General features: G+C 32.4%; 1 protein-coding gene across 1 annotated transcript in view; it reads right to left on the bottom strand.

Moving 5' to 3' along the window:
* Positions 1-568: 568 nt before the first annotated feature.
* LOC123245328 (ABC-type organic anion transporter ABCA8-like) overlaps positions 569-14,324 on the bottom strand; it is a 114,015-nt gene continuing 100,259 nt past the window's right edge. Inside the window, exons 37-40 of the mRNA XM_044674176.1 lie at positions 14,099-14,239; positions 6,229-6,308; positions 2,703-2,758; positions 569-915 (exon numbers count right to left, since the gene is read on the bottom strand). Of these exons, the coding sequence (XP_044530111.1) occupies positions 817-915; positions 2,703-2,758; positions 6,229-6,308; positions 14,099-14,239 (376 nt within the window). The 3' untranslated portion in view covers positions 569-816. The remainder of the gene's footprint in view (positions 916-2,702; positions 2,759-6,228; positions 6,309-14,098; positions 14,240-14,324) is intronic.

Below are 14,324 nucleotides of genomic sequence, written 5' to 3'. Positions count from 1 at the left end.
TTTTCATGTAATACATATTTCCATATTGCCCATGTCATGATAGAAGACACACATTATACGTATAATCTCATGACAGAAATATAGTTGAAGATGGAGTGCTTGATCTACACTCAGTCTCCAACAGTCCCTTTTGACTATGGATAGTAATTTCATCATGAGTCTCTTGTGAATAAATTGGCCCAATCCCAGGGCAGCACCAAATTCTGTTAAGGCACTTTTAAAGCAAGCCAATGAGTTAGTGATCGAAATGATCATGATTATTATTCAGTCCCAGGGAGTAGACCCCTGCCATTGCAATTGCTAATTAGCTGGCACCATCCTACACATCCTACTGTTTTTGCCCCATGCCATATTCTCTAGAAACTCAAAATTTGCCTTATCTTGGAGACTTGCTTTGTTGATGATGACAGTCCTTTGTAGTTGTTCGTTATGCAATATTTCTGTTATTGTATACATCATTCTCCCTGCTCTTCTCACTTCACTTTGCATTATTTCACATAAATCTTTTCAGGTTTTTCCAAACTCATCCTGTTCATCATTCCTTAAGGCTCAATAGTATTTCATTACAAACATATAACACTTTTCATCCATTTCCCAAATGATGGACAACCCTTCAGTTTCCAATTTTTTGAAATTAAAAAAAGCTGCTTATTCTAGCAAAGAGTTATTACAAGTTTAACCAATCGCTATGTAAATGTAAAATATACTTTAAAATTTGGATTAACATTTCTGAGATAATATATGGGATGAAAACCAAAAATGTGTTAACATAAAGGGTCATGAGATCTTATACATAGACTTAGCACGTCTAGACCTCTAAGGTTCTTCCTGGGGGAGGAGTTTCCATTTTATATTTGTATCCAATTCCTCTTCAAAATCTCCCAGCTCCTGTTCCTTTGACAACTCTAGGAAGACCTTTATGGGAAAATTGGGGAGGAAAGAGAAGAATGGGGTAGCAATTTAGTTTCTTTACCACCCATTTAATGAGAAGAGTTCAGAGAATAACAACAAAAATATTATTATCATTATGGCTAGCAATTACAAAATAATTTGAGACTTGCAAAGCATATTACAAATGATATTTTTATCTCATATGACTTACCTATGTAATTGGTGTCCATAGTTCATCCTGCTATTTATTTGAATTATGCTATTATGAGAAGTCTCTTAGCAATAGATGTATAATTTGTAATCAGGAAAACTTGGGTTTAAATTTTGCCTCTGACACTAACTGTATGACTATGAGCAAGGCATTTAATTTTTCTGAAACTCAATTTTCTTATCTATAAAATGAGGATAATAACATTTCCAGGTTCTACCTCTTTGATTCTTGCAAGGCTCAAATTAAATAAGACTTTAGAAACCTTAAAGTATAATAAGAATGCTAGATATTATCATATAAACAAAGAGCTTTGCAAATCTTAAAATGCTTATGATTGTCAGTTTTATTGTTATTATTTTCTTCTTTTTATTCTCCCTTGACCTGGACAAAAATTATGATAATTTAAAGAGAAATTGGCTGTGAGAAAGAGAGAGTAGTTAGGCTACTTCTTACCTTCATGTCTTCTTCTTTCTAGTGCTTACAGTCACTGACCATAAAAAGCCTCCCTACATCCCTTTTTCTGTTTCTTCCATGACTTTCCAGAGCAAACAATAACAACAAACTGGGAGAGTAATCTCCAGGAGATTTCAAGATTATTGGCCAGACTATTCCATAAGAGTGAAGCATTTGATGGCTTCTATAAGTAGTACTTATAGAATATAACCTTATGGTCATAGAAAAATGGATTTTATGTGACAATAAGCAAATTAGTGAATAATGCAAGCATGTAAGTAAATATATAACATATACACATATAATATACTTATCTACATCTATAAGGAAATAAATTAATGAATGCATACATGTATGAATGGATGTATAATTGAACAAATATATAAATAAGTGAATGAATGAATATTAAAAGAAAGAAAGAATCAGAGAAAGAAGGAAAGAAAGAAAAATATATAAATGTTAGGTTTAATTTGAAAGCTTTTCAGAACTAGATGGATGCAGGTCAAACAAATTTCCTATAACTCTTCAATGATTCATATCCATATTTCATTTTATGCCAAAATAATTTGAACTTGGGTGATTAAGGGTTCCTTCTTGTCCATTCATCTGAAGAGATAAAGTTTGGTGAAGCAGGAAACAGATATGAATGACCAGAAAGTATTTTTTGTATAATAGTGGAGAGAGTATCTTTAACCAATTAATTGATTAGTTAAATAAAAGCATGCTTGTCTGTGGTCTCAAGGTAAGAATGTTCACCAAATTAGTCACACATAGTTGCATGGCGGGGTAGCTAGGTGGCACAGTGGATGGAGCATGGGGCCTGGAGTCAGGAATATCTGAGTTCAGATATGGTCTCAGAACTAGCTGTATGACCCTGGGCAAGTCACTTAACCCTGTCTGCCTCATATGTAAGATGACCTAGAGAAAGAAATGGCAAACCACTTCAGATTTTTGTCAAGAAAATTCTAAATGGGATTATGAAGAATTAGATATAAATGAAAAGACTAAACAACAGTTGCATGTCAGAAAGAAAGTCTTTAAGAAAAATAATACATGTTCTGCCTTGGAACCAATATCTAGTACTAATTCTAAGACCGACTAAAGGCTAAAAAATAATATTAAAAAAAAGGAAAAAAAGAAAACACACCTGTTCCAAAGTGGACTGAGAGAGACTGTATTCCTCCAGATTGAAGGTATGCTTAGCTAAACAGGAATGAATTTATGTTAGCAGTTCAAATAGTTTTTATCTAAGTATTTTTCCCCAAGTCAGAGTCTAATACCAATAACTACAAATAAATAATATGTCTTAAAATCAAAGGATAAAACAAAAGTCAGTATGTAGTTGAAGAAAAATATAACAAAGTATCCTAGTTAATGTTTGACTTTTAAAATAGCTAATTAAAAATATACTATTCAGTTATCTTATGTGTATTACACTGAACTAGACCACCCTTGAGAAACTGTCTAACTCAACAATAAGAAATGCAAGTCCCTCAAGTCATGCAAGGAATCGGTTTAGTTTCCTCAAATAATTGTTGCATTGATTCTATTTGGGAGGTTGTCATTGCTCTGTTGAAACTCATTTTTTTCTTTTCTTTTTAGTTTTTTAAGTTACATGAAGAAACATTTTTGACAGTAGTTTGACATTTTAAAATTCAAATTTTTCTCCCTCCTATGGTGGTGAATAGTTTGTTTCCAATTCTTTGCCACTACAAAAAGAGTTGCTAAAATATTTTGGTAAACGTAGTTCCTTTCCACTTATCTCAGATTCTTTGAAATATAGTCCCAATAGTGGTATTGCTGGATCAAAGAATATACATAGTTTTGTGGCCTTGTTCCATATTACTCTCCAGAATGGTTGGATCAGTTCACAGTTCTACCAACAAATGTATCAGAGTAGCAATTTTCCCACATCCTCTCCAAAAGTTATTATTTCCATTTTTGGTCATGTTAGTCAATCTGGTAGTATGAGTTGACATTTCAGATTATTTTAATTTGTTTCTGTATTCAATCGTGATTTGGAGCATTTCTTCATATGACTATGGATAGTTTTAATTTCTTCTGCTGAGAACTGTCTGTTCATATCCTTTGACCATTTTTTTTCAAATTGGGAAATGCTTTGTATTATTGTGAATTTGACTCAGCTCTCTTTGTATTTGATAAATGAGACTTTTGTGAGAAGCACTTGCTTTAAAATTTTTTCCATTTTAATTATCCTTCTAATCTCGTTTGCATTGGTTTTGTTTGTACAACTCCTTTTTAATTTAATGTAGTCAAAACTATCTATTTCATTTTACATGTTGTTCTCTTTATCTACTTTGATCATAAATTCTTACCTTATCCATAAATCTGACAAGTAAATTTTTCCATGTTCTTTTTTTTAAACCCTTAACTTCTGTGTATTGGCTCATAGGTGGAAGAGTGGTAAGGGTGGGCAATGGGGGTCAAGTGACTTGCCCAGGGTCACACAGCTGGGAAGTGTCTGAGGCTGAATTTGAACCTAGGACCTCCCATCTCTAGGCCTGACTCTCAATCCACTGAGCTACACAGCTGCCCCAACTTTTCCATGTTTTAATTTGTTTATGGTCTCACCCTTTATTAACACATCAAGTATCTATTTTGACTTTATCCTAGTGTATGATGTGAGATTTTAGTCCATTCCTAAACTCTGCCATAATGCTTTCCAGTTTTCCCAGCAGTTTTTTTAAAATAGTGAGTCCTTTTCCCAAAGCTGGGGTCTTTGGGTTTATTGAACACTAAGTTGCAGTGGACATTAAATGCCATTGGTTCACCATTATTTCTTAGCCAGTACCAGATTGTTTTGATGATTAATGCTTTATAGTATAGTTTGATATCTGGAACAGCCAGGCCTCCTTCTTTCATACTTTTTGCCCATCAATTCTCTTGATATTTCTGGCCTTTTGTTCTTCCAGATGAACTTTGATGCTATTTTTTCTAGTCTTATGAAATAATTCTTGGGTAGCTCATTGGTATGTCAATGAATATATAAATTAATTTAGGTGGTATTGTCATTTTCACTATATTGGCTCAGCCTATCCATGTTCAGTTAATGTTTTTCCAATTATTTATGTCTGATTTTATTTGTGTGAAGAATGTCTTGTAATTTTGTTCATATAGTTGCTGGTTTTGTTTTGGTAAGTATATCACCAATATTTTATATTGTCTAAATTTTTTTAAATGGAATTTCCCTTTCGATCTGTAACCTTTGGTTTTTGTTGGTGGTAAATAGAAATGCTAATGACTTATGTGTGTTCATTTTGTATTCTGTGACTTTGCTGACATTGTTAATTATTTCTATTAGGGTTTTTTTTTTGTTGTTGATTCTTCAGGATTCTCTAGATACACTATCATATCTGCAAAGAGTAATAACTTCATTTCTTCATTGCCTATTCTAATATCTTCAATTTCTTTTTCTGCTTATTGTTATAGCATTTCTAGTACAATATTAAATAAGAGTGGTGATAATGGGCATCCTTGACTTACCCTGATTTTTTTGGGAATAGTTTTAGTCTATCCTATTACAGATGTTTGCTGATAGTTTTAGATAGATGCCATTTCTCACTTTGAGTAAGGTTCCCTTTATTCTAATGTTTATAATTTTTTTCCAAATAAGGAATAAGTGCTATATCTTGTCAAATGCTTTTACTGCATCTATTGAAATAATCATGTTATTTTTGTTGGTTTTGTTACTGAAATGGTTAATGATGCTGACGGTTTTCCTAATATTGAACCATCCTTGCATTTCTGGCATAAAACTCACCTTATCATAGTGTATGATTCTTGTCATATAAGGCTGTAATCTTCTTTCTAGTATTTTATTTAAAATTGTTGCAACAATGTTCATTAGGGAGATGTCTATAGTTTTTCTCCCCTCTGTTTTAGCTCTTCCTTGTTTAGGTATCAGTACCATATTTGTGCCAGAAAAAGAATTTTTCCCCTTCTATTTCTATTTGTGCCAGAAAAAGAATCTCTCCCCTTCTATTTCTAAATAGTTAATGTGGAATTCAAGTTAGATGTTCTTTGAATGTTTGATAGACTTCACTAGTGAATCGATCTAGTCCTGGGACCTTTTTCTTTGGGAGTTCTTTGATGGTTTGTTCAATTTCTTTTTCTGTGATTGGGTTGTTAATCTGGGTAGTTTATATTTTTGCAGATATTCATCTATTTCACTTAGACTGTCAGATTAATTGGGCAAAATAACTCCCAATAACTTACTTAATTTCTTCTTTATCGGTAGTGATTTCACCTTTTTCATTTTTGATGCTGGTAATTTGGTTTTCTTTCTTTTTTAAATCAAATTAAACAATTATTAATTAATTAAATTTATTTTTTCATAAAGCCAACTTTGTTTTATTTATTAGTTCAATGGCTTTCTTACTTTCAATTTTATTCAGTTCTCCCTTGATTCTTAGGATTTCCATTTTGGTATTTAATTGGAGGTTTTTAATTTGTTTTTTAAGTTGCATGTCCAATTAATTGATTTGATCTTTCTCTACATGTTGATGTAAGCATATGTAGATATAAATTTCCCCTGAACTATCACTTTGGCTACACCCCCAAAATTTTGATATGTTGTCTCCTCGTTGTTATTTATTAAATAGAATTGTTAATTGTTTCTATTAGCAACTCATTTTGAAAGTGATCACTCTTACCTGCTTCTAATTTAGAAAAAGCCTGAGAAAGAGGATGCACATCTTCTACAGGCAATTTATAGACCATCAAGGAGGAATACCTGGTCGGAGAAAGAGGAAAATTTTTTTTCTTTTAGCCACAAGCTATGGAGGATATGACAAAATGTTAAAAAAAAAGAGCAATAGCTATAAGAAATAATAAAATTTTAGCAAAACTATTTAGTCTTGTTGACAAAGTAACTATAATTCAAAGATAATTCACATACCTATTACTTTAAGTATTTGCCCATCACATCTCCCTTTCTAAAAACAGTCTGCCCCTGTTTCTTTGCCCTCTTCCTACAGAGGATGGATTATGTTTATTATTCTTGAAGTCTCAAGAATTCAGCACAATTCCTTGCATGCTGTACTTCTTATTGAATAGTTTGAACTTTATCCACACAGCCATGAACTCAATGTCTTTATAGGACTTACGGATTAACACAATTACTCCCTCAATATACAATATCTCATCTTCTATGTCACTTCTCCCTTGTTTCTTTCTTTCCCTTATAGGCTGAATTGCCAGGTTAACATATAAAACTAAGGAATAGGATTCTTATTAAGTGTAGTAAAGTTTTAGAATAATCTTAATTTGATTTCAACAACAATATGACAAGAACTGCAAAAGATTAGAAGCCATAGGTGATTCAGAGACTTCATCAATTTAGAACATAAAAGGTGATCAGAAATCACATCAAACTGACTTAAGAGAGTTGATTATTACATATTCACTATGAAGATTTACATCTAATAAATCAGTTTAATTAGAGTTTGATTTGTCATTTCATTGATTATCTTATACTTAAGAAAGTGATGGATAAAATGTCAATTATGTGGATTAAACTTAAAGTTGTATTATTTGGACATTTCCCTTCCTAGGCAGCCAACTGTTTAACGTTTACCACTCCACTGCCAGAAGGAATGCTTCAATGATATCATGGATCATAGAATCACTAATTCAGAGTTGGAAGAGAATTCAGAGTGCTAATTTGCTCAAATATTGGAGAATTCAACAATAATCCTTTTCTGACTGAAAAAATTATGTATTCAATAATTTCTCTAGATCCCACTAATTCTCTAAAAACAAAGCCAAAAAATATAGTTACCAGATACAATACAATTAAATCTGAATACTTAGGGGGAAAGAGAGAGAGAGATAGAGAGACAGTCAGAGATAAAGAAAGGGACAGATAGAGAGAGAGACACAGACAGAGAGATAGCGAGAGATAGATAGATAGATAGAGAGAGAGAGAGAGAGAGAGAGAGAGAGAGAGAACCAGAAAGAGTCGCATATAGAGACAGAGAGATAACACCTTAGCAAGGTAAAATTCTTATGAATTAAAACTAAGTAAAACTAATCCTTGAAGCCTTCACTCATCATCCCACTCCCACCATCGTCTGTGCTCCTGGAAAAGATGTATATACCAATGCAGGCATTCAACCCAGGTTTCATATTGGTATCCCCGCTTGCTGCACAGACTTTGCCAGCACATCTAATCCCCTGACTGGCTGCCACGTTCACATTGTAGCCCAATATGAATTCTTATATAGTAACGTGAAGGAGGTAGGAAGTAAGGGAAGTATATTTCCTTTGACCTGTGGCAATTCCTAGGTTAGAGAACTCCAAATATATGGAATGCCTTTCCCTCAATCCTGGTAAAAGGAAGTGCCATCAATTCTGCCTAGATTGAGGAAAAGAGAAAAACTAAGCGGAACTCAAACAGGGTGTCAGTGTACATTATTCCACAGGGTCTGAAGGAAAGAGATCTGAAACCCAGTTAGTTCCAGTCCTGTTACTCAATAGGCTATTCAAGGCAGAAACTAATTCTAATGAAACCTAAACCTTCCAGCTTGGAAAAAAGGAGTTGATTTTCAGTGCAGGCTAAGTGATGAGTTCACCAGAACTGGAGGGGGAGTCAGAAAGTGATGGATAAATATAAAGGAAAAAAAATGCTGAAACACAAAAGTTTTCAAGAAGAAGAAAGCTCAATTAAAATCCAGGGCAGAAATAACAAATCAATAGAGAGGATCCTAAAACTAGAAGGAAGACATAGTACTTAACCCCATCAAAGATTTATAAAGCTCTCTTAACAAATATTACCAGATAAAGAAAATTAACCAGATGAAATAAAGAACCCCATGAAATCCAAAAGAATGCATAAAATAATAAAGAATTTCAAAATGTGTTTTTTTCAAAATATTTCAAAAGAGAAATTAAATCCATAAGAAATTAAGAATAAATGTCAGAATGTATAGCTCTCAGTATGATAATAAAAACCTCATTTAGCAGATTTGTGAAAAAAGTTACATGTAGGGTTGAGAGTTTCTCAAAAAAAAAGTCTAAGAGACTAACATATGTGAAATATGAAGATTCTTTAGTGGAGGAAATATTGTAGAATAAAAGCCAGCAGTAAAAACATATGACCCCTATGAAATCAGTTGACATTGCATTTAGGAGTGTGTGTGTATATCTATATCTATATCTATATCTATATCTATATCTATATCTATATCTATATCTATATCTATATCTATATCTATATCTATATCTACATCTACATCTATATCTATATCTATATCTATATAACTTAAGGACCATGAATGTGCCCCCACAACATGATAAATTAAGAAATTTGAACACCATAATAAAGAAAATAAAACATGAAAACTTCTCAGAACTTTTGAATAAAGAAAATAATCAGTCAAAACCATCCAAAATTGATTCAAAGAAAAAGCAAAACAAAACAAAACAATAACAACATGCTTCAAAGTTCAAGACATTGGTAGTTAAATGTAACCATTTTAATGACAATAAATTCTTCAATAATTCAAAATAAGGCTCTTCAATTTATTTTTGAAAGGAAAATCTAAAAATAAGATTATTCCTTATAGCTGCCCAAAATGATGTACTCTTAAAACTTTAGCTTAGTCAACAAGCATAAAGCTGAAGAAGTAACAAAAAGAAGAATTTAAGACTTCCCTTCCAAAAATATCTCAGATGTGAGCAGAATATCCAATTTTCAAACACCTGAAGCAACAGAAACATAAGAAAATAAGTATAATTACCAAGGAAAAGAATATGTAATGAGAAAAGGGATATGAAATTATTTTTTTAAAATACAAAGTGAGTGACTGAAAAGGTAAAATAAATAAAAACAAAGAAATACCATCATGACAGATATAAGCAAATGTAAATTGGACAATTGACAGTAGAGGAACAGAATTAAAGTGATATAGATCCTCATTCCCATTACAAGTGAATTAATGTATTCTGTGGGACAAAATTACTATGTAAGAGGATCTATAACTCCTAGGGAGATGGAAGTCAGAGGGGAATTGGCTGTGTGACCCTGGGGAAGTCACTTAATCCTCATTGCCTAAGCCTTACCACTCTTCTACCTGGAAACCAATATATATTATTGATGCTAAGATGGAAGGTAAGGTTTAAAAAAAATCCAAAAAGTGGTAATGAATAAGGAAAGAGAAAACCATAGAAAAGGGAAAAGAAAAAACACTATAGTATAATAAGAGAATAAAAGGAAAAGGGTGGGAGAAGAAATTTTGACCTAATCTATATTTGGTGCATCCAGTTTCTCTTCTTTAATTTCCTTCTCATTCTCTGCAGTCTGACTTCTCATCATATCATTCAACTGAATTTGCCCTCTTCAAAGTGTTCCATTCACTGTCAGTCTTAGTTGTCCTTTCCCACTCATCATTCTGGAACATTTTTTAATATTCAACACTATTGAATCATGTTATTCTGTGGACTCTCCTCCCTAGATTTTCTTGATACTGTTCTCTTTTGGTTTTCCTTCTACTTCTCTTACAGCTACTTTTCTATTTCTTCTGCTAGATCTTAATACATGTCACCCGAGGGTCCATACCAGTTTTTCTTCTTTGTTTTCTCTATATTTTATCAATTTGTTATCTTGTAGACATCACTAATTCAGCAATCTTGAAATAGAACTAATTATATTTCCTAAACCAATCACCTCCTTCAAATCTATTACTGTCTAAAGCACCGACACTCTTCCATTCACTGAGGTTTCATTCTGATTGTTTTACTCTCACTCTCCCCATACTGAATTTTATTTTAAATATTATACATTTAGTTAAATTAAAAAATCTCTCAGTTGTAGTCCCTTTTTTCTACAATTCAGGACTTCCTCACCTCTTGGGAATTCTTTCCCCAATTTAACCTTTCTTAAATGCAACATGCCAAAGTGATTTTCCTAAACCACAGGATTGACCATATTGTTCCCTAATTTATTAATTTCTAATAACTTCCTATCATTTTTAAGAAAAAAATTGTTAATGTGGAATCCAAGGAACCCAAAGTGTTTATGGATATATTTCAGTAGTTTGGTGAATTTGGATTGGTAAAATGCCTATTTTAATGCAATTTTGAAAATCTTTTATATTTAATTTTTTATTAAAAAACATAATTCTGCATGAGTCCAAGAAGGAAGATTGTAGTCAGCAACCCAGTTGAATCCTATTAACTTTTCCTCCAACAAAAGATTAAAGTTTGGCATTTTTATTGCATAAGAAGACTTAGATCAGCAGGGGAGGTTTCTAATACTGAAGTGGAGACCAGAGTGCAGGTACACCTGTGTATACATTACCACAGCAAAAAGCAGCAGAAATAGCAGTGGCTTATGTAGCTCTCTACTCAGAGGTAGTAACAGGGTTTAAACTGATAAGAAATAGGTTACAGGGGACCCTTTCTTAGCAGTAGGTACAAAAGTCAACTCTAGTGTCCATAAGAAGTTTTAGGTTGTATTTCAGGGCAAAGAAAAGTGTTTGTGGTGGATCACAAATGAGCAGGTGTGTGGTCTCAGTTCTAAAGCAAAGAAAAGAACTAGTGCTTGTAGTTGCAGGGAATCAAGGATCTTTCCTAGGTAGATCGGCAAATCAGTCATCATACTTCTCCAAGGATCACCTCACCTTGGAAACATGCAAAACTTTGAGAATCCCAAAACTAACTCTTAGAAGAGCAGCATAAAAAAAGCTAAAGATTGGCATATATACCTCTTTACCTCCCGGTAAACAGAGCCCAACTTTAACATAAAATTCAAATTCAAGATATAGGATAGAAAAATATGCAAGCAACAACAAAAATAACCAACCATAAAAAGCTACTCTTGAGGCAGAGAAGACTAAAACATGAACTCAGAATTAGAAAATAATGTAAAATAGCTACATAAAAAGTTTTAAAGAAAAATGCTGATTGAACATAAGACAACAATTCCTGGAAATGTTAAAGAAAGAGATGAATGGTAGAGGAAAATTTTAAGGGGAAATGAGAGTGATTCAAGAAAATTATGAAAAGAGATTTAGCAGCTTGGTAAAGGAGGCATAAAAGAATATGGAAGAAAACAATACTTTAAAGAATAGAGTTTACTTAATGATAAAAGAGGCACAAAATTAATTGAAGAAAAGAACTATAGAAAAGAAAGTACAGAAATTAATTTTGTAGTAATTAATATAACAAAATATAGTAATTAACATGATACAGTTATGTACATCAATGTAGTAAATAATTCCTTAAAATTAGAATTGGGCTAATGAGACATTAAGATGCATTAGACAGCAAGAAATAAAAAAAGACAGTTAAAAGACTTAAAGAATAGAAGAAAATGTAAAATATATCTTTAGAAAAGAAACTGACCTGGAAAATAGATTGAAAAGAGATAATTTAAAAGTTATTGGATTAAATGAAAGTCATGATCAAAGAAAGAGCCTAGACATCACATTTCAAGAAATTATCAAGGAAAATTGATCTGATATCTTAGATATAGAGGGTAAAACAAATGGAAAGAATTCAATAATGACTTCATGAAAGAGAATGAAAACTCGCAGGAATATTATAGCTAAGTCCCAGAGATCCCATATTAAAAAGGAAATACTTCAAGCAGTAAGAAAGAAATAGTTTAAATATTGTGGAGCCAGAGCCAGGATCACACAAGATTTACTGGCTTCCAAATTAAAGGAACAGGGAGCTTGAAGTATGATATTCCAGAAGGCCAAAGAGTTAGGATTATAATCAAAGTTAACTAAAGTATAACTGAATGTAATCTGTTAGGCTGAATATAATCTGTTCAGGGAAAATATGTAAATAATGTATCTATACTCAATGAAAATATCTAGAAAATATCTTTATTTAACAAAATAGAGGGTTTTCAAGCATTCTTGATGAAAAGACTAAAGCTGAATAGAAAAATCTGACATTCAAACATATGACTCAAGGGAAGCAAAAAAAAAAAAAAAAAAAAACCAAACACAAAATAGTAAGTGTAAGGGGTTCAATGTTTACATTCCTAAGAGAAATGATACATATAACTATTAAGTACTTTATCATTATGAAGACATTTAAAAGGACTTTACATAGTCAGAGAACATGGGTGTATATCAATTATGTTGGGCTGATCTCCAAAAAAGTGAGTGAAAAAGAAGGACAAACTGGGAAAAGGGGGAAGGGTAAGTTAGGAGGTATCCATGTTCAGTTGTGTATAAACTCTAACTTACCTAAGAGGGTAAAAGGGAGAGAAGATTAAGGGAAGAAATAAAGCAATAAAACCTTTTGAAGAAAGTGGATTGGAGGGAAAAACATGGTTGGAAAATCACAACTGTGAATATGAGTGGCATGACCTCAATCATAAAATAGAGGGAAATGATAGTAAAATGGATTAGAGACCCAAATCAAACAATATGTTGTTTACAAGACAAACACTTGAAACAGAAAAACACACATGGTTAAAATAAAGGATTGGAGTACAATCTGTTATTCTTTAGTTGAAGTAAAAAGGGCAGGGATAGCAATCATGATTCCAGACAAAGCAAAAGCAAAAACAGACCTAATGAAGAGAGATAATCAGAGAAATTATATTTTGCTAAAAGTTACCATAGATAATGAATTAATATAGAATTTCTATATCAAGATAATTTCATAAAGACTTCATTTTTCAAATTTATGCTTAGCATAGAAATGAATCAAACATAAAAATAAGAGCTATTTCCAAATTGATAAGTGGTTAAAGGTTGTAAACAGGCAGTTTTCAGAAGAAGAAACCAAAGCTCTCTATATTCACATGAAGAAATATACTAACTCAGTAATGATTAGAGAAATGCAAATTAAAAAACTCTGAGGTACCATTTGACACTAATCAGAATTGAAAAATGCTGATGGGGATGAGGAAAAATAGGTATACTAATGAACTATTGGTGGAGTAGTGAGCTAGTCCAACAATTCAGGAGAACAATATGCAACTATTCCTAAATCTTTAAAACTATGCTTGCCCTTTGATCTAGCAATACCACTACTATCTCTGTATCCCAAAGAGATTAAAGAAAAAGGACCTCATATACTCCTAGAGAATATGGATTAATGGGGTAACTGAGCTTAATACTTCTTGTATAGTTAAGATCATTTTTTTTTTCCATTCGGAAAAGATTGGGATCTCAGGGAGGTCCCTCTGATTACTTCTGAAGAACACATGAGGGGAGTGGTCAAGAAGGAATTGAGCAGTTTTGAAGTGACCATTGTTTTATTTGTTGTAATAACATTTAATTAAAACTATGTTTTCACATACATGGCCTTTTTCTTGTTCAAGATTGCAATAAATGTTAATTCAAAATTTCTCAAGGACATTTCTTTCTTTAAGCTTAGAAGTACTTGAATTCAAAATAATATTAAATTAATTTAGAAAAATTCTGGCATACCTGTGTTTAAAATGCATACTTATGCTTAAAAAGCATTGTTTTTTCCCCTTTGACACTCTAGGAAGCAAGAAAAACTGAAGAGAAGAGTGAGTTTACTTTTGCCACCATAGGAAATAGCTTTCCATACCTTTCTTGCCGTGCTGCTCTTGGAAAAAGTTTCAGAATCTCTTCATGGAGATGTCTCACTTGTCCAGGTTCCTTCACTTTTATTTCGAGTAAATAATCTTTGCCAAATTTGCTTTTTAGATGTTGAATAGAACCAATGCATCTGGATTAGTGGAAGTGGGGAGAGAGAGAGAGAGAGAGAGAGAGAGAGAGAGAGAGAGAGAGAGAGAGAGAGAGAGAGAGAGAGA

The sequence above is a fragment of the Gracilinanus agilis genome, chromosome 4, assembly GCF_016433145.1.
Source record: "Gracilinanus agilis isolate LMUSP501 chromosome 4, AgileGrace, whole genome shotgun sequence".
NCBI classification, from domain to species: Eukaryota; Metazoa; Chordata; class Mammalia; order Didelphimorphia; family Didelphidae; genus Gracilinanus; species Gracilinanus agilis.
Note: the sequence above shows the minus strand (reverse complement) of the source record. Positions and strands in the feature narration are given on the sequence as shown.